Source organism: Macrosteles quadrilineatus, unplaced genomic scaffold (genome assembly GCF_028750875.1).
Source record: "Macrosteles quadrilineatus isolate MER2022 unplaced genomic scaffold, UCM_ALF_1.0 Scaffold_1__1_contigs__length_201487025, whole genome shotgun sequence".
Classification (NCBI taxonomy): Eukaryota; Metazoa; Arthropoda; class Insecta; order Hemiptera; family Cicadellidae; genus Macrosteles; species Macrosteles quadrilineatus.
In genome coordinates this window covers 25499128-25524055 of record NW_026542594.1, presented here as the reverse complement: position 1 = coordinate 25524055, position 24928 = coordinate 25499128, and the positions used below count along the sequence as shown (strand labels likewise).

General features: G+C 35.7%; 1 protein-coding gene across 1 annotated transcript in view; it reads left to right on the top strand.

Moving 5' to 3' along the window:
• The window catches only part of LOC128982112 (cytochrome P450 3A11-like), a 68049-nt gene that overhangs the window by 14505 nt on the left and 28616 nt on the right, over positions 1-24928 (top strand). Inside the window, exons 2-4 of the mRNA XM_054401165.1 lie at positions 7866-7962; positions 16137-16189; positions 17666-17762. Coding sequence (XP_054257140.1) covers positions 7866-7962; positions 16137-16189; positions 17666-17762 — 247 coding nt within the window. The remainder of the gene's footprint in view (positions 1-7865; positions 7963-16136; positions 16190-17665; positions 17763-24928) is intronic.

Genomic DNA, 24928 nt, shown 5'->3' with positions numbered 1-24928 from the left:
ATTACAAGTAAACAAAAGACAGGCTTCAGTTTCAATAACAGGCATTAATTGTAATACAACTTCTGTCAATCATGTCGTAAATGTTACAGTCAATTCTAGAAATTCTGAATTCACTACACAAATGGACTTTCTAATTCTTCCCAAACTTACAGAAAAGTTACCAGGGAGTGTTTTATTCAATCATTCAACTCAGATTCCCCCTGATGTCGCTCTTGCAGATCCTTATTATTATAACCCATCAAAAATAGACATGATCCTAGGGGCTCAAGCGTTTTGGGACGTTCTTGGTGACAAAACATTACAGTTATCAGTCAATGGTCCATCTCTTAGAGAAACTAAAGTAGGATGGTTAGTCACAGGGAATGTAGAAGTAAGAAAACACGTTTCTGACGACAATCATACATACTTTGTATCATCTCTAGACTTGTTAAACAGTAATATTCAACGTTTCTGGGAATTAGAAGATTATCAATCTCAATCCACTTTAACTGGGGAGGATCTTCTTTGTGAAGAACATTATGAATCTACAACCATGCGCGACACAAGCGGTAGATACGTCGTAAAGATTCCTTTAAAGGATACTGTTTCCGATCTAAGTTTTCCTTCCACAGTTGTTGCATTATAAGTTTAGCTAAGAGAATGACAGGTCCAATTAATCCCAAAGGATCAAATATCTTGGCTATTTCCGACAGAACTTGACGTTTTGTAATGTTTTGTGTTTGAGTATCTTGTGATAGTGAATATTTGAATACATCATGAGCGGTATCCCACATTAGACCCAGTGTTTTGACTATTGAGTTGTTTATGTCTAAATTGTGTTCAGGATGAGCTTCAATATCTGATTCAGGAACGTTCTTTAGTAAATCAACATGATTTGATGACCACTTTCTTAAATGAAAACCACCCTTGGATAGCAGTTCTATAAGATCACTTTGAAGACGTAGTGCTGATTCGATTGTATGTGCTCCACTTAGAACATCATCGACATAGAAATCACTGTGACTGTCTTTAGTTGAAAGACCTTAATTGGTTCAGAAGTGTGTGATCTCCACAAAATGGATTGAAGGCTGTGTTGAGAGGGATCGATTTGTATCTGACGATACATTTTCTCAATGTCAGCTGTGAAGACGTATTTATGCATTCTGAATCGGGAAATAATAGAAAATAGTTCATCTTGTACTCTGGGGCCATTCATTGAAACATCATTAAGTGAAAGACCAGTTGAAGATTTAGCAGAAGCGTCAAAAACAACACGTAATTTTGTTGTGGTAGATGATTCCTTAATAACAGCATGGTGTGGAATAAAATATGATTGTGATAAACTTTTATGAGGCATGCTAGCTGAACTGAGTTCCCCAATACATTGCATGTGACCTAGCCTTTCATATTCACTCATAAAATCCCTGTAGTCATTGTACAACTTAAAGTTTTTGGCAAGTCTGTTTTCAAGAGTAGCAAACCGTTTGAAAGCGATTTGTTTGTTATCACCTAGATCGGAAACAGTATCCTTTAAAGGAATCTTTACGACGTATCTACCGCTTGTGTCGCGCATGGTTGTAGATTCATAATGTTCTTCACAAAGAAGATCCTCCCCAGTTAAAGTGGATTGAGATTGATAATCTTCTAATTCCCAGAAACGTTGAATATTACTGTTTAACAAGTCTAGAGATGATACAAAGTATGTATGATTGTCGTCAGAAACGTGTTTTCTTACTTCTACATTCCCTGTGACTAACCATCCTAATTTAGTTTCTCTAAGAGATGGACCATTGACTGATAACTGTAATGTTTTGTCACCAAGAACGTCCCAAAACGCTTATAGCCTATATACAATTATTTCTCAAAAAGACTATATTTATCAATGTGTGATTCAAATCATATGTTTTGTTTGTTTATACATATTTTAAAAACAAACTTATAATTATTACAGTCCACTGCTACTTTCAATAAACATGTACTAGATATTTTTTATCTTTTATTTTACAATTCAATTCAATTTCACTTTACATTTTGGTCAAAACGAGCCGGATTTTAATCCAGTATGATTCATTACAGTTTTTATTATTTTCAGTAAAGTATTTTTTTCAATTTTTCAATCAACAACTTGACAAAAGTACATAGCTAGCAACTAGCATTTTCCAAGACAAAATGGATGCATTAATAAAGAAAAGAAGCACAATCAAGGCACAACTAACAAGATTTGAACATTTCTTGGAAAATTCCATTGATTCTCCCGGATTTTTGAATGAACTATGCGTCAGGCTTCCCAAGGCAGAGACACTTATTGACAAATTCGACCTCATCCAACAGGAGATCGAACTGGAGGATGACGAGGATGCCCAACAGGTAGAAAGGGAAACCTTTGAATCGGCATACTACAAAATAATAGGTAAGGCCAAATCATTCACTACGAACAATCAGAATACTTCAATTCAAATGAAAACTTCAGACAAGGTTTCAGGGCCTAAACTAAACCTACCGGTATTAAATCTACCATCCTTTGATGGATCTTTTGACGATTGGTTTCCGTTTTCTGATATGTTTTCGGTGATGATCCATAACAATGAATCTCTAACAGACGTTGAAAAATTGCACTACCTTAAATCTTGTTTGAAAAAGGAAGCTTTTGACGTAATTTCATCTTTGGAGTTAACTTCCACTAACTATGCAGTAGCTTGGAACCTCATTCAAGAGAGGTATAACAACAAAACATTAATAGTTCAAAAACATGTTCACTCTCTGTTCAATCTACCAAAGTTAGAAAAAGAATCTGTCCAATCTTTAAGAGAGCTGATCAACAGTTCCAACAAGCACATTCGTGCATTGAATGCACTTGGAGAACCCACTGACAAATGGGATACTCTACTTATTCATTTGATTTCTTCCAAATTTGATCCTGTCACATTCAGGAATTGGCAAGATAATCTTAAGCCTAATAGCTTTCCAACAATGCAAGACCTAAATGATTTCTTAAATCATAGGTTTCATATACTTGACTCTCTTCATTACAATAACAGTAAGCCTTTAGTTGCTCCACTGCCTAAACATAATGATGTTAACTCTGTCAAACATAAACCTACTTCTGCTTCTGGGTTTCAAAACAAGTCATGGTCATCACGACAGCCATGCTTGTCATCTTCAGAACCTAAATGTGAACTGTGCCAGTCCTCACATTTTTTATTTCAATGTGAACAATTTCACAACCTAGCAATACCTGATAGAATAAACAAGGTAAGAAGCTTAAATTTGTGTAACAACTGTCTGAAATTTCACAAAACTAATCAGTGTAAAAGTAAGAGTGTTTGCAAATCTTGTGGAAGAAGACACAACACTTTACTTTGCCTTAAGTCAGTATCAATTCCTAAAGACAGTTGTGGTAAGAACAGTCAACCACACTCAGATAACAAACAGTTATTCACTGGGGATAATAAACAGGTTATTTCTGTAGGCGCATCAGCCAATGATCAATCCTCTAGCAGACCAACTCAGACTATCCTTTCTACAGCTATTGTTGATGTCATCAGTCCTAGAGGTAAGATTGTTTCATGTAAGGCATTACTTGATTGTGGATCACAATCAAACTTCATTTCAGAATCACTCTGTAAGCGATTACAAGTAAACAAAAGACAGGCTTCAGTTTCAATAACAGGCATTAATTGTAATACAACTTCTGTCAATCATGTCGTAAATGTTACAGTCAATTCTAGAAATTCTGAATTCACTACACAAATGGACTTTCTAATTCTTCCCAAACTTACAGAAAAGTTACCAGGGAGTGTTTTATTCAATCATTCAACTCAGATTCCCCCTGATGTCGCTCTTGCAGATCCTTATTATTATAACCCATCAAAAATAGACATGATCCTAGGGGCTCAAGCGTTTTGGGACGTTCTTGGTGACAAAACATTACAGTTATCAGTCAATGGTCCATCTCTTAGAGAAACTAAAGTAGGATGGTTAGTCACAGGGAATGTAGAAGTAAGAAAACACGTTTCTGACGACAATCATACATACTTTGTATCATCTCTAGACTTGTTAAACAGTAATATTCAACGTTTCTGGGAATTAGAAGATTATCAATCTCAATCCACTTTAACTGGGGAGGATCTTCTTTGTGAAGAACATTATGAATCTACAACCATGCGCGACACAAGCGGTAGATACGTCGTAAAGATTCCTTTAAAGGATACTGTTTCCGATCTAAGTTTTCCTTCCACAGTTGTTGCATTATAAGTTTAGCTAAGAGAATGACAGGTCCAATTAATCCCAAAGGATCAAATATCTTGGCTATTTCCGACAGAACTTGACGTTTTGTAATGTTTTGTGTTTGAGTATCTTGTGATAGTGAATATTTGAATACATCATGAGCGGTATCCCACATTAGACCCAGTGTTTTGACTATTGAGTTGTTTATGTCTAAATTGTGTTCAGGATGAGCTTCAATATCTGATTCAGGAACGTTCTTTAGTAAATCAACATGATTTGATGACCACTTTCTTAAATGAAAACCACCCTTGGATAGCAGTTCTATAAGATCACTTTGAAGACGTAGTGCTGATTCGATTGTATGTGCTCCACTTAGAACATCATCGACATAGAAATCACTGTGCAATGTTTTGCACGCGATTGGAAAAATTGAAACTTCATCTAGTGCAAGTTGTTGGAGTGCTCGGGTTGCTAGATATGGAGCGCTTTTGGTTCCATAAGTGACTGTCTTTAGTTGAAAGACCTTAATTGGTTCAGAAGTGTGTGATCTCCACAAAATGGATTGAAGGCTGTGTTGAGAGGGATCGATTTGTATCTGACGATACATTTTCTCAATGTCAGCTGTGAAGACGTATTTATGCATTCTGAATCGGGAAATAATAGAAAATAGTTCATCTTGTACTCTGGGGCCATTCATTGAAACATCATTAAGTGAAAGACCAGTTGAAGATTTAGCAGAAGCGTCAAAAACAACACGTAATTTTGTTGTGGTAGATGATTCCTTAATAACAGCATGGTGTGGAATAAAATATGATTGTGATAAACTTTTATGAGGCATGCTAGCTGAACTGAGTTCCCCAATACATTGCATGTGACCTAGCCTTTCATATTCACTCATAAAATCCCTGTAGTCATTGTACAACTTAAAGTTTTTGGCAAGTCTGTTTTCAAGAGTAGCAAACCGTTTGAAAGCGATTTGTTTGTTATCACCTAGATCGGAAACAGTATCCTTTAAAGGAATCTTTACGACGTATCTACCGCTTGTGTCGCGCATGGTTGTAGATTCATAATGTTCTTCACAAAGAAGATCCTCCCCAGTTAAAGTGGATTGAGATTGATAATCTTCTAATTCCCAGAAACGTTGAATATTACTGTTTAACAAGTCTAGAGATGATACAAAGTATGTATGATTGTCGTCAGAAACGTGTTTTCTTACTTCTACATTCCCTGTGACTAACCATCCTAATTTAGTTTCTCTAAGAGATGGACCATTGACTGATAACTGTAATGTTTTGTCACCAAGAACGTCCCAAAACGCTTATAGCCTATATACAATTATTTCTCAAAAAGACTATATTTATCAATGTGTGATTCAAATCATATGTTTTGTTTGTTTATACATATTTTAAAAACAAACTTATAATTATTACAGTCCACTGCTACTTTCAATAAACATGTACTAGATATTTTTTATCTTTTATTTTACAATTCAATTCAATTTCACTTTACAAAAATAACTTGAAGAACATGAGCTAGTGATTGACCACCGTCAACACTAGGTAACAAAGGTTCTTTTAATTAAATCACAAATTCTTCCAGATTCACTCACAATAAATCATTATCAACACTAAGATCAGCTGTTATAAACTGTATAAATATTGTTTGGCCTTATCAATAGTCTTTTGAAATATATATCTACAGTATACTATGAAAAGTGTAAATTATTAATTTAGCATTAAAGACGGCAGACAAAACTAATATGATTATCAAAACATCAATTTCAATTTTTGTTTTCAATTTCAATATTTGTCATGAGAGCCGAAGCCCCCTGACTACATACCCGGTACCTATCGTGAGACTTACCCGGGCCCCATGATGTAGGCCGAAGCTTACGCATCAACCTTTTGCACATCATGGGCGGATGACTTTAGGTCATCAGGCTCACCGGCTGCCGAAGCAGACCCTTCGGAAAGAGGGTTGCCCCTCAATCCTAACCAGGGTTTCCGGCTACTTGTTTAAGCGTCACTCCACCTGGGTTCCACTAGGTCGGGACCTAGAGGACCATAGTAGAGCGCCCCGACGCATTTAGTGCAAGTAACACTCGGGACCTATCTAATCCCTGACAGGCAAACCCGCCATCAATAGCCAGAAGGAAGGGGACCGTCAGCAGGCTGACGGGGGGAACCCCAACCTCCCATTTACACCACTACCCGATCGAGGCCTTACCCAGTTGCTGGGAAACCAGAGATAACCAGAGCGATAGATCCCCAGATACCCCTGGCGGGCTCGGACCCAGCACCCGATCTACTTCGTTTGCCCGTCAGACCCAACATCACTGCCAGGCCATCAGGGTTTCCCAAAAGGAGGCAGGTATAGAAGTGGGACCCACCCGGATGAACCTATCCACCAGAGGTGGCGACACCCTTGACTCAATTGAGGTTCCGGGAAGAACCTCCCACACTCAAGATAACCATACCGTCCGTGCTCAGAGACAGGGATTGGTTTGCATAAGTGACTACAAACCGTTACCCTCACACTGCGGAAAGTTGCCCTTGAGTGTCCCCGTGAGCTACGGGTACTTGCCCGTTTTCACCTCCAGGAAAGGCTACTTCCAAAGTCGAGGATTTGCCACACTGAATGCTGGTCGCACACAACAAGCAGGCCGAAACCCAAAGAACCACAGACACAGGTAGGTTAGAGAATATGATGCACTTCCATCTCTCCTAGAGCTAAACACCCCTCCATCCTGGATAAAGGAATGTCACTGGGACCCAATGCCCAGTCGTCCATGTCTGTGGCCTACTTGAAAATGCCGATACCAACACCGAGCAGTTACCTCCCCTTTGGGGGCTAGGTTTTTCACCTCCCAGGACGAGGCTACTTCCAAAGTCGAGGATATGCCTCACAAAATGTCAGTCGAACACAACAGGTAGGACGAGCCCGAAGAACTCAAGTCACAACCACAAGCTACAGGCAGGTGAAAGATCTATGAACTTAATCAACACTAGCAGAGCTGAACACCCCACCACCCTGAATGGAGGAAATGTCACTGGGAACTCTCACTTTGGGTACAACCCAAAGAGGCTGGCTTGCCCAGTCGTCCATAGCTTGTGGCCTACCTGAAGTGCCGGTTCCAACACCGGGCAATTACCTCCCCTCTGGGAGAGCTAGGGTCCGCGTGGTCGCCAGGCCACGTACCCACGCAAGCGTGGGCCCCCTGCGGGAAAAAATCAGGGAAAATAATTTACCTAATAGTAAATATAGTATTTGTGTAAGTTTAATGCATCTCTGATTCCTTATCTTTACATTTTTACACTTGCCACTGATTAAGTAAACATATTTTGTAATAATAATGTGGAAGTTATAAAAAAAACCTGTAAGTCAGGAAGAACAGTCATCAATACACAGTCAACCATTTTGGAACATAAAACATAAAACATGAACCTTTCAAGTGTCTACAGCCAAATCATAATAGGATGTAAGAAACCTATAAGAAAGTATTGGTGATTGGCGGTGTTTTAAACTTCAGCCTCGAGAACATAAGTTCCCCCCATCAGACCAGTTGTGCCCCTACTCTAATATAAAAAAAACATTAAATCAAACAAAGGTAAGGATTATAGTATACAAGAAATATTCCAATGATATTTTGGTTTTTTCAGATGGATCACTTCAAAGCATGACTACTTCTTGAAGCAGGGAATCAATGGCCCAACACCCACCATCCCTACAGGTTCTTGGAGAAGAGCTTGGAAACTGGTGAGAAAAACATTATAATCAGAAGAAGGTCTCTTGCTATAAGGAGAAGGTCCCTTATAGCAAGAGACCTTCTTTTCTACTCTCCATTAGTCAGTAATCAATAGGCTATCCTTCTCATTTCCTCCCCCCCCCCTTGCCATTGATACAAATTATGCTACAATAAAAAAATAAACAGTATTATTCTTCACCAGCATTTATTTGAAGTTTTATTTTACTTTTAAGATTAAACATTTAAAAGTGTTAGTGATTTTTTTAGGCGGGTAACACCTTGATGTGACTTGAACCGTGCACTTGATACGCAAAACCAACCAGTCTGTGTTTTGAGAGTCGCACAATTTCATGCAGCACCGACACATGTACAGTAACCAATTCTTGTCAGTTGAATCTTCATAGGCTGAGTATTGTGTTGTATTGTAACGAGAGAATGTGCCTTTGCCAAACAACAACCTAGGAGCCATGTTAGTAAATCGTGAGTTTGTCCTATTTGTGGAGCTGGAGGAGTTTTCTGATCTGTGCAACCATCATCGTCTGAAATCTCACAGCAATAGAAATGAACAAAACAAGGCCTGGAGGGCTGTAGCAACTGAGCAATAACAAAGATTTGTCCTCACCATTTGACATCTTGTCTTCAACTCGAAATTCTCCTTTGTTAGCGTCTAGCATGATTTTATGACTAGCATAGAGTGTAAGCGCTTGCCACAGGCATCCGACTTGCATGTTGCGAGCTGGTTGCGAGTTGCAAAAATATGCACGCTGCACTTTTACTCCATACATCTTTCGTCGCACCAGTTTGTAACCCGCCTTACACTTAGAGCCTTAGAGAGAGGCCCCATAAAGCTGATTCTCTGTGTTCCACCTCAAGTATACGAACCATGGCTTTGTGGAAATATCAGATATTTGATTTAATTTAATGCTAGTTTGTAGTAATTAACAAGGAATAAGGTTTGCAATTTATTGTGTATGTAAAATCTATATATTCAATAGGCCAACATGAATTTTGGGATGATTGTTTTGAAGCTGCTACGCGTCCAATCATCAAGTTTAAGGTGTCGTTGGGTAGGTTGTGGCACGTACATTTGCCATCAAACAAGACCTTTTTGAAATTTGATCAGGGCTCTGCCCCTGTGGCCTTCAAAGATCCTGTGTTATCCTTATGGGGAAAATAAATGTTTATATGAATACTTTGAAATTTACACTAACATTTTAAATAGCACTAACAAATTAAATCAAAATTGAAATTGGTAGAAACATGTGCCATCTATATATTTAATACGCGACATGAAACTTTGTGAACAATAAGGCTTTTTTGTTTTAAGATTTAACCCCACATGTTATATACCAAAATGTTTGTCTAGGTGTCTAGATGTGCAAACTGGCTTTAGATTTTCGAAATATATCTTTTTAAGGGCGTGGGCTGCCCTCAAAGTTCCTTCCATAAGGATAACATTGTGATTGATTTTAATGTTATTATATTCTGAAACAGATGTCAATATATAAGTTTAAAAATCCCAGCTGTTTTGTTTGGTTTTAAAATGTAAACAGTTTGAATGTTTTTAAAAATAATTAGAAACCCGGCAAAGAAATGTTACCTATAGGACATGACGGAAGAAAAGTTTTACATTTCACGACAAAAAAATATTGCCGGTCGGACACGGCGAGTCAACATACAGCACGCAATGCAAAACGCGAGGAGCCCAGACGAGGAGCTGGAACAGTTAGTGGCAACGTGTACTTACAAAATTACACTGACAAATACGAAAATTCAGCCGCATTCACTAGGCGAAATGGCATTAAAATGTCAGAAATGTGGTGTGCTACATTTTAAAGAAGAACAAAGAGGACGAGGCGAAGGATTTTCTTCCTGCTGCCATAAAGGGAAAGTGAATCTACCACCATACAGAGAAAGCTATTATATCCAGAGCCTACTTAATGGAGCAAATCATTTGAGCAGAAACTACAAAGAGAACATTAGATCGTATAACTCTGGGCTCGCAATGGTCGAGCTAAAATTGAAGAAAATAACAGTGGAGGCTTTTATGTATAAGGTGTACGACACAATTTATCAATCAATTGGCACTACTGAACAGCAAAAATAACTTAGAATGCATATAGCCAACGATCGAGCTCAAGACCAACGTCGATTCAACGACGCAGCTTCTAACGACGTTGCTATAATATCCTAATTTATTATTCGTGCGAATTCGCGCTGGTTCACCTAGTAAGGATTTATTAGATTAGTTGAAAAGATCAATATTTAGGCCTACTCTATTTTTGTGGTTTAAAACTTGTTGTTTCACTGCATGACAATTTTGGTTACACGAATTTAAATATTAAGATACAGTATTTATACTATTTGTGGTATATTGGTATATTCAAGATCTTTGGTTTGCTGAAACTAAAATAATAACAGGATATCAAAGGAACAATAATTTTTTATCGATTTCCATACATTGTAAGGGATGGCAACTACATTCGTCTCCTGTATGATTATTTAAGATAGGTGCTCAAGAATAATGATCAGACGTTCTTGATATTAGTTTTGAATATGTTTATCATGATTTAAAAGAATATTTGATTATATCGAATAGGTAAGGATGATCGGGTTCGTGCATTTGCCGCGATCACAGAAGACTATGACTATGCTGACGTTTCCGTGACCGCGGGAGGCGATGATACAAACCGCAAGATATATTCAGGATTTCGCCACCATCGCGGGAAACAATGTTTTTTATGTAATTATGATGATAATAAAAACGATAATGATATTAAGGATTATTATTTTTGCAACACTAGCTCACTGAACTTTGGAAGAATTATACAAATTTATATATGAGAGCACATTTAAGCTGTAGACCTTGAATTAATTGGTTATAGCTTACAGCTTAACATTTTCACGGTAACCAGGAAATAACTTTTAAAATCCAGGAAAAACCTGGAATTCCACTTTTAAAACATAGTATATTCCCTGAATTACTAATTGTTTTTTATGTTTGGTTTGTGGAGAAGTAAAATTTGAATTGATAGATATTAAGTTGGAATGGTCCAGTATGAGTTTTGTGATAGTTGTTTTTACGCGGCCATACAACCAATCACCATATCAAGCAATCACACAAATAAATAATACAGTATGAGATTTTTGAAATGTAAAGGAGAATTGAAGGCTTTTCCCTTAGCGAGACGGTTATGGGACGCTGGAAACTCAGAATTTGGATACGTTGTAATTGATATACTGTACCACAAAATCTAATTGGTTCAGACAATCCTGATGCTAATATTTACGGGAACGTGTATGCAATCCTTAAGAACAAAGACCGCGCCATTTTGTGTTTTAAAAACTAAGACTGCTACGGAATTAATAGTATAGCGCGATCATGGACAATATTCCTGGTCAGTGCCAACAATAATTAAACTGCGATAAGGTACTTCGGAAAACGACGTGACACTGGGCAAAATAGTTATCTTACCTAATTTTGTAATAGCCTGTCTGTTAGCGGTCTACCACCTCATATACTCAATTTCAAGAAAAACGCCATTGTTATGTTATTCAGAAATCCTGATTTGGCGTCAGTCTTGATTATCGTGTATGCGTGTTAATAAAATGTATCGAGTGTGGTGTGAGGTAGTCGGGGCTCATCAGTCATCATGGCATCATTGTCATCATCGGGATTTAACACCATCACCTGGCAAGTAAATACTGATTCCTTGGATCAAACTGCAGCTATTTAATTATCTCCTTCCTTTTACTCTTGAAAGATTTGTTCCCTCCTTCGCTTGTCATGAACATCAGTAAATCTTAAGCACAGTCCTTATGTTTCGCTGGAAAAGTGTTCAAAGAACCAGCCTTTGTCCATGAAATACACACTTGGTGCACACGTCGAATCATTTACAGATTTTTAAACAATCAAAATCATTATTGCACTCTATATAGAATCAAATTAAACCCGAAAGAATTATTTAAGTTAAAGAAGATTAATCAAACAAAACGAGAATCTTTTACCGACTTACACAAAAAATGGCAAAGCGACTACTTTTACTGTCACGTAAACTGCGAACTCAATTAGGCTTTCCGCCATCCCCAACTCTACTAACAAAACCAAAATACCTGAAAACGCAAAAAAATCTATAAAAAGTCCTGCTTCTCCTGTGTCTAGATAACGCACGATTCCGTGCGCCAGGTTAGCTAGTTAAGTAAGTTAGTCATTATTAACTAAGGTTTGACTATGCTGGAGTGCAATTGATACAACAGAGTGTTCTACGTCCCTTTGGTAAAAAACCGAATCAAAACTATAAGCCGTTTCCTGTCAGTAACACATTTGACACAAGATAACCATTTATTCATTGAAACCTACATTAAAGAAAAAATAAGAGATTATGGATGACGTTCCATAAACGTAAAATGGTACTGAAAAATGAGTCATTTGTAGACTATATTTTTCCCGTGTAGTGGGTAAAAAAGCTTTAAAATAACACATCATTTATGAAAATTGTTATAGAAATATGGAAGCTATGGCCTACAAAAAAAAGCAGGATTGGAAATGAGCAGTTACTAGAGTTTTGGTTATAGAGTTTGTTTATAGTTTTTGATATTACTGTACCAATTTTAACCCATATTGTTTAAAAGAGAGTCAATCTCTCAACCACCATAAAAGTACACCATTGCATTGCACTGATGGTCAATACGCCTAACAAGTCAAATAACGATCACAAAAGCCTTTTCTGCCAGCAACAGCCTTTCTATTTTCATACATGAACTTTAAGTTTTATTTGACTGAACTCTACACTTAGTAGTACAGGTAAAATAATACAAAAACACTCCATATAAACAACAAAATTTGTACATTCATGAAATTTCACACGTAAGTTACTAATAATATGAGAAATGAAGATCCGACGAGTCCCCAAAATTTTGGGCGTCCTAAGGCCCTTTTTGGGGCCCTTTTTGATCCGAAGGGCCCTTGTTCCTAAATAATTTTGTTTTTACGTTTAAGGTCGAGTGAGGTGTGGTTTTCGACGGTTTTAGTTATTTTAAATCGATTGGGACTAGTTTTAAGTGTATTAAACCACTCAATACAGGGTGTTTCGAAATATTAATACTTTTTACAATCGCAGAGGATACGCGTCCGGTAACCGGACGTGGATTAGGCGTCCGGCAGTTACTGTCATAACCTAACCTAACCAACCTAACTTGCTGATAATAAAAAAATCAAATGAAGGTTCAATTTTCTTCATAACATAAAATTATAAATGCCAAAAATTCTAACAAAAGATGTACAGTTAAGAAAAAATTACATTCAAAGCAAAATCTGTGACAAAAAGTTAAATTATCCGATGGGGATCGAACCAGGGACCTCTTGGATATCAGCCGAGCACTCTATCCACTACACCACGAACAACGCTGGCAGAACATCGTATCGTTGTGGAAATGGCGTTCCGGGACCCCAAAGCCCGGTGACGTCACTACCGGACGTCTAATCCACGTCTGGTTACCGGACGCGTATCCTCTGTGTTTTACAATATTTAAAGATTTATTCATAAAGTAGTAAAATTAGTTTTACCCCCATGCTCTATATAAATGGGATTATTGAAAATAACTTTAATTCTTTACCATATAAGAGGGAAGGATCACAAGGAGTAAGAGAAAATATTAAATACCCCCGTCACAGCAAACCTGCAGACTAAGCGAATGTTTTTGCCTGATTTTCAATTAAATCTAAAATAGCATTGAGTTTAATGAATACTTTGGTTTGCTGCTAAAAGGAGGCTAATAAAGTGTGTTAATAGTAATAGCCTAGTATAAAACAAATAAATTTGACAAGTTTTATTAAGACATATCTATAAACAAACAATCAAAATCATTCTACACTATTCTCCGAATAACATGGAATTTTAAATTTACAATTTTTGAATTTCATTCGTAACTAATACACTTACAAAACACGTTAATATACTAAATTATTTGTTTTCTTTAAGCTCTTTAAAATGCTCTAGAGAAAATTTGGGAAACTTTGTGATTTGAGGGTCGAAGATTACAAATTTTTACCACATAAAACCCTGTTCCATGGACCGATTATGCCGGGTTTGTTAAAATTAGACCAAAACTACTTGAGTTATCATGTTTACGGACACTTATATAACATGGATATTTTATATTATATATATGTATATAAACACATATATAATATTTTGAGTGGATGGTGCTTTAGGCTTCTGGGGGCATTGAAATGAAAACGTAAATCGGTTTCGGGTCTATGTTTTACCATAAGACCTTCGGTAATAGCTTATTTCCTATATGGGAAGTTAAAGGGGGATAAGTTATCCCCCATAAGGGAGGGGTGTTAGGTTATATGGCGGGTAAAAGGGTTTGGATTAAGTTTTACACTATAAATAAGATAGGTTACTACGCAAAAATTACAACTTTTAAGGTGATGTGAATAATCTTTCAATGTGTTTTTATGCTAATCTATTAAGACCAATTTAAAATTGATATCTATTTTTCTTAGGTAGTTATTTAAGTTATTTTTTTACTTTTATTAAAAATTAAAACAATTGTATTTGTATAAAACCTTACATTACATATTAAAATGACTTAAACTAAAAATTTACTTAAACTAATGCTATTTTTCTACAATTTCCGTAGTATCTCTCTCTTCAATTTTATTATCACAATAATTATTCTCAGACGACTCATTAACAATTTTATTATTCTTTAGCAACTTGTCCATCTTTACTGATTTTGTCCAAGTTGGTGTTCATGCGGGATTCCCCTTTACAAACCTTGCATATTGCAGAACACGCAACACCAATCTTAAAGCACGAACAATGTGTTGCAAAAACACCTTTCATACATACTGACGTTTGCAACTTGTATCTTAGGTTCCTCAAAATTATTTTCATTCAATACAAGTACGGTTGTCTTTGATGGTTATGACGACCAGGACAGCACTAAGACATCAGAACAGCATCGTCGGCACAAGCATTTTTGTCCTGAACAATGGGAACGAGGTTTATGGGGTAAAAATTAAGTTTTCTTACATACTTTACCCTTAAAACACAAAGTTTCCCAATTTTTCTCCAGAACATTTTAAATAGCTTAAAAACAAATAATTTAGTAGGCTATATTAATGTGTTTTTGTATGGTTATTAGTTACGGATAAAAATACTAAAATTTTAAATTTAAAATTCCCATGTTATTCTTATGTAGAATAGTGTAAATTGATTTTGTTTGTTTGTTAATAGATATATCTTGATCAAACTTGTCTAATTTATTTGTTTTATACTAGGCTATTAATATTTTTCTATTAACACGTTTTATTAGCCTCCTTGTAGCAGCAAACCTAGGAAATCGTTCAACGCAATGCTATTTTAAATTTAATTGAAAATCAAGTAAGTAAAACGGAATTCGCTAGGTCTGCAGGTTTGCTGTGACGTGGGTACTTAATATTTTCTCTTACTCCTTGTTATCCTTTACCCTTACGTAGTAAAGAATTACAATTGTTTTAAATAATCCCCTTTTATATAGAGCATGGAGGTAACTAATTTCATTACTTTATGAATAAATGTTTAAATATCGTTAAAAGTAATAATATTTCGAAACACCCTGTATGGAGTGGTTTAATACACTTAAAACTAGTCCCAATCGATTTAAAATAACTAAAACCATCGAAAACCACACCTCACTCGACCTTAAACGTAAAAACAAAATTATTCAGGAACAAGGGCCCTTCGGATCAAAAAGGGCCCCAAAAAGGGCCTTAGGACGCCCAAAATTTTGGGGACTCGTCGGATCTTCATTTCTCATATTATTAGTAACTTACGTGTGAAATTTCATGAATGTACAAATTTTGTTGTTTATAAAACCCTATTTTACCTGTACTATAGGCTTAACTTTGCTGGTTATTAGGTCTTACAAATCTGTATAAACCAGACAACTGACAAGCTCAATAAGGCCTTTTGAAAGACTTATGACATTATTAAGGGCATAACTAGTAATGGATGTGGTTTATCTTATAAAAATATTTTGTTAGCTCTTAAAATAGTAAGGAATATCTTTATATATGTTTATAACTACATAAACAATTTCTTCAGCTTACCCTCTCTTGAAATAAATTCTGACTAAGTTACTGTTAATATACGAGGTAGATTTGTTTATAAAATAATATTTCTTTTATTTGTAGCAAGCTGGAGAAGAGGATTTGGCAAGACTGAAAAGATACGGAAAGGTTCACGGGTGAGTTATAACAATTATCAAAAGAACCATGATGTACGTTCTGTTGCACACATTCATTATATACGAGCTGTTGGCCCGTCCTAAGTACAGGAATCTAGTAGTCAATTAAAACGTAATTTAATTCGGAACAGCTAGTTTACATGCATAAAGAAAAATTCGGACAGTTTTAATGGAGAAAATCATCTTATAAACAAATGTCATATAAGACCACCCATTTATTTTATCAGATTATATGTCTATGCTATATGCATTTTAAATCCGATAATTTCACAATAAAACTGCAGTTGTGTTAATTTTAAAAGTCTTCAAGTGGTTGATTCAGAATCGTGAAAAACCCCTGTCACGTTTTAATAAGATTACCCTTACCCACCTTTATTGAATCCACGTACATTGTAATTTTCGATATTAATTTATTTAACACGTTCTCTCCAATTTTTTTACCGATTTATTAAGTTTTTGAAAACTTTGACGTGTACCATTGGTGGTACACGCGGTGACCCCCAAAACTCTGACAATCGCCACCGTTACTATGGCAATTGTACGCAACAAAACGGCATTTCTGAGTCTTTGTGAGTGTTTTTACTATGTATTTGTGTTTGTAGAAGCCACATGAAAAGTGTCCACGGTTGGTATATGAACCAAATTCAGGTTACGTAATAAAACACCCAAGTTACAAAAAAGTATTTTATTTATTTAAACTAAAAAAGCTTTTTTAAATATCAAAAACTGAACTAAAAAGTAATTTTTTAATGCTCAATCTCTGTTTTTAAGTTCATGGAATAACATGATGACATGATGACAGGTTGACATGTATCAGGGGTGGTACATGGTTTAATAGCATATAATTGTTATCTTACTTTGTTACTGAATCTGTACAAGTAGTGTTATTATATCTATAATTATTTGTATAACACACTTTCGTTTTTTAGTCTATGATTATTTGCACACAAATTTACTTCTGACTGAAATTTCATTCGTGCACCACCGGTGGCGTTGTCGGAGCGAGCGTGTTAACCTATAACACATTTAGTTATAGTTATAGTTATAGTTGTAGTTACAGTTGATATTATCAATATTTCCATTCCTAATCCAAAGCAAAGTTTCAGCAATCACACATTTATTGTAAACAACAAAATGCTACCTAGATGAAATAAAACAAGTAAACATTGTTATTTTCCTATTCTTTCCTCAAAAAGTCAAGCAGTAAAATAATTTGCATAAGCCTTCCTTTAAAGACTCGGAGGCAGAGCCTCGATTTTTATATGGCAATGGTTATGGAATCTGACTTATTTCTGATAATCAATGACAAAATTACAAAGTAAATAAACTAACCTCATATCGTAGTAGTATAGTTTGTCGCCGCCGTTTTTTGGGGTTCGACATTTTTGGGCCAACTCCCCCGCCCCATGCCGAATTGCTAGTACATCTAAGAAAAAAGTAATAAAAACTTTTAACTTTGTAATTTGTTTATTTTAGAACTTTTGATGGCCCCATCCCCAACCTAATAATAGCAGAGCCTCAACTGATAAGACAAGTTCTTCATGAACAGTCAAGCAAATACCGCAGTAGAAGGGTAAGTTATCTACCTACTTTATCACTAAATGTGGCCATATGAAAATTGTGCAAAATTTTCGGGTGACAACATTATGTAGGAAGAGGGAATCAGATTATCACTATATGTTGCCATATTAAACAAAACTCTTTACAATTACACAAAAACCATACCTCCATTGTGTTGTGTGACACCATATTCATTCTAATAGAGAAGAGAATCAAATTTCAGCTTGTCTATAAGAAAATGTCATCTGATCAACTCCCTGATACTTATGATTACTCACACTTGTGAATTTTACAGATTTTTATTTGTTTACTAGCTGTGTGCCCGTTCTACGCACGGGGATCTTATTGTAGTCAGTTATTGAAACCTTTTTATTAAGAACAGAATTTGGTTTGCATATTTTCAGATATGCTGGCAAAACTATTATATATAAACCTTCGCAAATATAGTATCTGACAGTTTCAAGCCAAAACAAATGCTTCGAAATTAAATGTAACCTGGGTCGTGTTGGTCCATATGTTAAATCCAATGAATAAACTAAAAAATGCTTTATAGATCTATGAGGCATAGCCCTAATGTAGGCCTATAATTGAAAGTTACCTTCCACAATGGTTAAAAGTATTTAAGGTACTACCTCAAACTCCCAATTTAACACTTTATTCGTGTTGACATTTTCATTATAAAGGTGCTTTTGTCCTTTCCGTGAAACACTGAGAAATAAGGACATTAATGCTTTACTAACAGACATACACACAAAAATACAGAACTTAATTAGGGGATTTGCTACGCTTTAAGCATAACAAAGTACTTGTAAAATTAGTATCTGAAATATTTTGTTAATGTCATCAAATTTCATCATAACAATGTATATTTGCTTGGGCCGATGATGACCCGAAATGACGGCTTACTATATGAAATGAAGTACTATAGACGATTGGTAATTTATAGTAAATATTACCAAAATAGGCTACGAACTATTGATACATAAACAACGTAAGGCGTTTAAACAATTCATTATGGTTTGCTGAATAAATGTTTTACTAAAATGCGTTATCGTTTTCTTAGCATAAACTAACATTTTGGAATCAAGAAAGAAAAAGCAAAAATTGTACAGTTAAGACATCAATTAAATTGAATACGCCTGTAATAATAAATAAGGTGCAACACCAACGATAACTAATTTGTAAAGTACAGTGATGTGTTGGTGCTTAAAAATGATTCTTGCTACTACCAACAGTACCAACGGTTCTAAGGAATAGAACCGGTACCAAAAACCAACGTTCACAGTTGAGAACTATAGTACAACCGACCAATTATATGAGTTAATCAAGTCCCGAGGTTATTGATCTCTTGGTTTTGGATTTTCTCGTAAAACGTTTTAAAACGGCAATCAAAGTTATTTCCCATTAATTGCTTTATTTGTAAACAACTTTTAATGTAAACTTATCGGTGTCAGTTTGAAAAAAAAACCAACCTCATACAAACAACTTTTTGTTATTTAATAGATTACGTACCTATTCTCTAAACAATGATTGGTACAGGCTATCTAATAACATTAGAAGGAAATGTGACAAAAATTACTCAACGTTGGGTTTTTGGACGTTTGTAATTTTATTTCTTAAGTAGGTAGGCCGTGTATTCTAGGGAAAAGTACCGGTATCAAGGATCGTCGTCGAACAGTTAGTTATGAATAATTGGGTAGGCGTACGTACCCAAGAGATGGGCTATGGGCCTATTGGCTGTATGGTCCAGCGATTGCATCACACGGTGAGTAGGTACTATTGACTTAGGAACAGAAAATAACACATTAGAAAAGCGAGTTTAGCATCATCCGTAAACCTCTGTTACAATCACCCACTGCAGTTGTGTTTTTTTACTTTACACAACCGCAATTGAAGCGCCGTGTCAATGAGTGGAAACCATATTTCTAAGCCATTGGCGACGATCATTATTAAATTTAAAGTTTCCCAGCCGTATACAACACTGATTCAAGGTCTTCTTTCTGGTTATCAAAACTCAAGAACAATTTATACACAAAGAATCTCTGGTTCCTGAACTGGATATTTACACGGTTACACTATTACACTATATTATTGCACTTTCGATTAATTAAATCCGTTATGTAAGAAAAACGTTTTTAATCACTTGGGATTTACATTCAAAACGTGATTGAAAAAGGTTGCGGTATTTGTAAACAACATTTGTAAACATATCAGTGACAGCTAGGAAAAATAATCTTGATCCGAACAGCTGTTCGTTATTTCATAGATGATTATGCAATAAAAATTGGACGAAAACTTGACATAAATCGCACAAAACTACATTTTTGAACGTCCGTAATTTTATTTACAAAGTAGTGAGGCCATATTTTAATGGCTAAAGACAATCTCGCCAATCCAGTGAATACATTAAAATGACTTGGATCTTGATAGGTGAGTGAAAATTTAAAAACGTACGTTTTCATGTCCCTGGCCTTTTACTTCGTAGATACTGGATTTGTAGTTTATTATTATGTGTTTTAATATTTTTTGGGACGGGGGCAACATGTTACACACATTTATTTAGTTTTAAATAGGTTCTAGGTATTTTTTTCGTATTTTTAAAGTCTCGAAATTCACGACCATGACGTGTCCCTAGGGTACATTTTCCAACTTTCACGCTGTTTTTAGACTAATTATTCTTACCGAAATATATAAAGCCATATTTTTATGTCATCAATGGTTATTAAACTTACAAAAAAGGAGCATATTATAATTTTATTGTCATTGCAGACTGACTACCATGATAAAATAAGTCTGTCCCTCGATTTGGCGTCACGACCATTTGGGGAAAATTTTCAACTTTGGAGCACGACAGTGGCAAGCCTGGCGTCGATGGAGTCAGTTGGTTTTAGAGACTAGTTCGGGGTGTACGTCAGGATTGTAGTGCCGGTCGTTTTGAGTTGAAATGAGGAATTACAAGATTAATAAAGGAAAGATTGTGTTTTTTGTAATTTTGGTGTGTCCATGACCGTACGTAGTCATTCGATGAAGTAGACATGGTGTTAATTTTTGTTTATAAGATATTTCAATTGCTAGATCAACCTAGAAGTCCACTTTGTATCCTCGAACATGAGGTGCAGGGCTACCGCCAGAACAGAGCCAAGTAACACGTAATTTCACGACCAAAGGTTCACGACCATCGCGGTTTTTTTCACGACCAATCCAGCCTTATGGATTATAGTGTGTTTGGTCGTGACAATATCTTCAATATAATTGTAAATTGAACAGTTTAGTTCAATTGAAACACATAGTTTTATTATAACTAACAGTATAATTGAAGGATTGTTTGGAAATATTTAGATTATTCCAGACAATTCACGACCGTACCGCTTGTCCCTGACCATCACGTTTATGATTTCTATCATAAAAATTTCAAAAATTAAAATATCGTCATATTTCAATGTTTTATACACAAAAGAAGCACACCTCTATACAAACATAACGATTTTTCGGGTCTCGGGTAAGTTTTTTCGGAGTTATACAAACTTAAAAAGATTTTATTGGCTTTTTTCTATTTTTTGAGTTTTTTAAATTTTTTTCTAGAAAGACCAAATATACTAAAAGCTCAGTGACCTTTTTATTGTATAATGGTCATAAAAGTAAATTAGTTTATAGCAAAACATAGTTATAAAAATAATATTAACTATTTTTAATATTCATTTAAACGTCCGTTATGGTCGTGACAGGATTTTGTGTTTTTCTACTAAAGATGCTCTTTAAAAAGAAAACTACCAAAGATATTGCGTTACCATGGACATTTTATGAAACTTAAAATGTTGATGAAATAAAAATAATAATAAAAGTTTTGAAAAAAGGGGAAAAAATTTTGCAAAGTGCTTTTCCTGAAAACGTACGTTTTTAAATTTTCACTCAGGTACTCTCGTTTTCCAGGAGAAGATAGCGTAAAATGCCATCTTGAGTGTTACAGACAAAGGGAAAGACAGACAGACAGACAGACAGACAGACAGACAGAAATTGAGATAAGACTCGTTTCTGCTTATTTAATGTAAAAGACGTAAAAATAACCTAAAAATATATAATTCTGAGCAATGTACGGACAAAACTCTAATTTTATTTATATAGATAGAAGATAGATACAAGGAAATGTGTTTTTATTGCAAAAACATTTATCCACTCCCTCAATTCAGACCTGCAGTCTGCACCAGTTCTACTACTACTTGCATCTCAATAAGTCTTGCTTTGTCACATGAGTTGAGCTATTTCCAGTTTTCTATATTTGCCTCTTGTTCTCCAGCTGTCTACAAGACTGTATGTGCTTGTTTCATTCTCCAGTAGTCTCTGCTTCCAAAATTCTCTACCAGTTATAAACATGGTTATACTCTTTTAGCGAATTCCCTATATAGGAAATATAAGTTATATAAACAAAGGTGTCATATATCGTAAGACCTAGACCTGGGACTGATTTACTTTTTCATCCCCAGAGCAAAGGCCAAAAACACCATACCTTCAAAAATCATATGTATTGGTACTATGTGAGTGTCTTTTAACACGTTAACTTGAGTAAAAAAAAAATAATCATCTGTTCATTCAATGTTTCATTCCAGACCTAAGCTGCTTGTTAACCCATAAATTTATTTCTTTATTTATAAACCTTATCTTCATTATCAGATTTCACAAAACCTTTGGCTGTTGCATATATATTGCTTCTTCCAATTGTCCAATTGAAAAGGCTGTTTTTCCACCAAAATAATGCACAGTCAGCTCTTTTGTTGTTGCCAAGGTTAGTAAAATTCCGTACGCCTTGGTAAATTCTTACTGTTGTTCACTTAAGCTGGGTTTTCCTAGGCGCGGAGTCGGCGAGCGGAGAGAGGAACGCGGAGAGCGGAATTGAAATTAACATGGCATTCCGCTCCGCTTCTAGGAAAACAGTAACATTAAATTGCCTAAGACAAGTGGAGTCCGCTCTCCGCGTTCCTCTCTCCGCTCGCCGACTACGCGCCTAGGAAAACCCAGCTTTAACAACTGGAGCAAATATTTCATCATATAGTGTTAGCAAAACGGGAGTGCCGATGGAGACCTGTTGGGGTGCGTGCGTTTGAAGGGACTTGACCTGGTGTCCATCGGCACTCCCGTTTTGCTAACACTGTAGTGTTCCCCATATTTCTGTGAGTTAGCCTACCTTTGGCTACTAAATGCCTTATAGCGCTCAACCATACCGTAATCTCCATACTTTGTTTTAAATGCCCATTTACATCTAATTGCCGTTTTCTGTTGAGGTAAATCTACAAGTTCCCATGTATCTTGTTATTTATTTTAAAAAATTGGTTTTTCTTTGCTGAGTTCGTTTGGCTCTGCTACAAAACCAATTTTCATGATTGAGATCTCAAATTAAAGGTATGCACACACAGATTTGCCATCAAGCATTGGCATATATTTATCTATAATCCCACTTGGCTTATATGCAAACAAAATTTGCTCTCTATGTTTTTCTTATGGGAGTTAAATTTGGTTTCTCTTTTCCGAGTTCGTTTGGCTCTTCTACCCAACCGATTTTTATGATTACGATCACAAATTAAAGGTATGCAAGCACAGATTTGCCATCAAGCTTTCGCTTTGGCATATATTTATCTATAATCCCACTCGGCTTATAGGTAAACGAAATTTGCTCCTCATGTATTTCTTATGGGATTTTAATTTGGTTTCTCTTTTCCGAGTTCGTTTGGCTCTTCTACCCTAACGATTTTAATGATTTAGGTCTCAACCCACATAGCACAGAATATCCTCAGGATATCCCACAGAGTTCCCAAAACGTCCCAATATCCCATGAGATATAGGAATATCCCTGGGACATTCCTGGCATATTTCCGTTACAATAATTAATTTAATTTTTTTAGGGTTTTTGATCGAGGGACAGGAATATCTTTGGCATATCCCTAGAATATCCACGATATCCTTTTTTCATAATTTATTTGTAAAATCCACTAATAACTCAAGTACTTCTCGAAATATGCTACCGAATACAGCTTTCACACACAGCACAGGATCCTGACCAGTTCCCACATATCCCACATAGACCCCAGGATTTGAGAATGTCCCTAGGATCACTCTAAGATATTGCACATATCCATCGCAAACGAATGCATTTTGAGGATATCCTGGGGACTTCCTATGGATATTCTCGGTAGGCTACCTATATTAAAACATATTTTATAGTATTGGATGTATTTTTTCAAGTGACAAGTGCTTGAGAAACGTTATTAAAAAGTATTTCAATACTATTTTGAATTAAAATAACTAATAACGTTACTAATGATTTATAAAAACTAATCATGTTTTCCGATCATATCCCTAGGACATCCTTTGGAGATCCGTAGGATATCCCCGTGGGGCAGAGTAACTATCAAACTGTAAATTTTTACCATTTTATAATAATAATAACAATAATACACCTGCATACAATAATAATAATAATAATGCAAATATTTTCTTTTTAATTTAAATTCAAACTTATTTAAGAAAATTTATTGGTTGAAAATTTAAGGGGAAATATTAATTAATCATATAACAATTATAATCTATATTCTTATTACAGTATCCTCTACAACTCCCAGAAAAACAATTTAACAACTTGATGCCTAAACAGAATCATAGTATCAAAAATATTTAAGTATTGCGACCATTTCAGCTGTCGGCTCCTCTTTAACCGCTTGAAAACTAGTAATATCAACAATCACAAATAGCTCAGGAGGTAAGGTAAGAGTTTCATAAGTGAGAGGTACCCGGTTCAATACTCGTCTGTGCAAAAATATTTTTGTTTCTATTTTTTCCAAAAAATTGTTTTTATGAACTATTTAATTAAAATACTTAAGTGGTAAAAGTGCTTTTCGGACGAAATATTTATTATTTAGTGTTTTTGTGTATAATATCCTGGTGGGATATCCCAGGAATATCCTGGTGGGATATCCCAGGGATCAGGATTTGGGCGGACATAGGGAGTTCCCAGGGAGTTCCCCAGGATATCCCGAGGACATTGCGGGATATACAGAGGATATCCCCCATATCCCACTGGGATATCCCCAGGACATTCCAAGGATATTCTTGTGTTGTGTGGGAATTTGAAGGCATGCACGCAAAGATTTGCCATCAAGCATCTGCACATATTTACCTACTGTATTACTC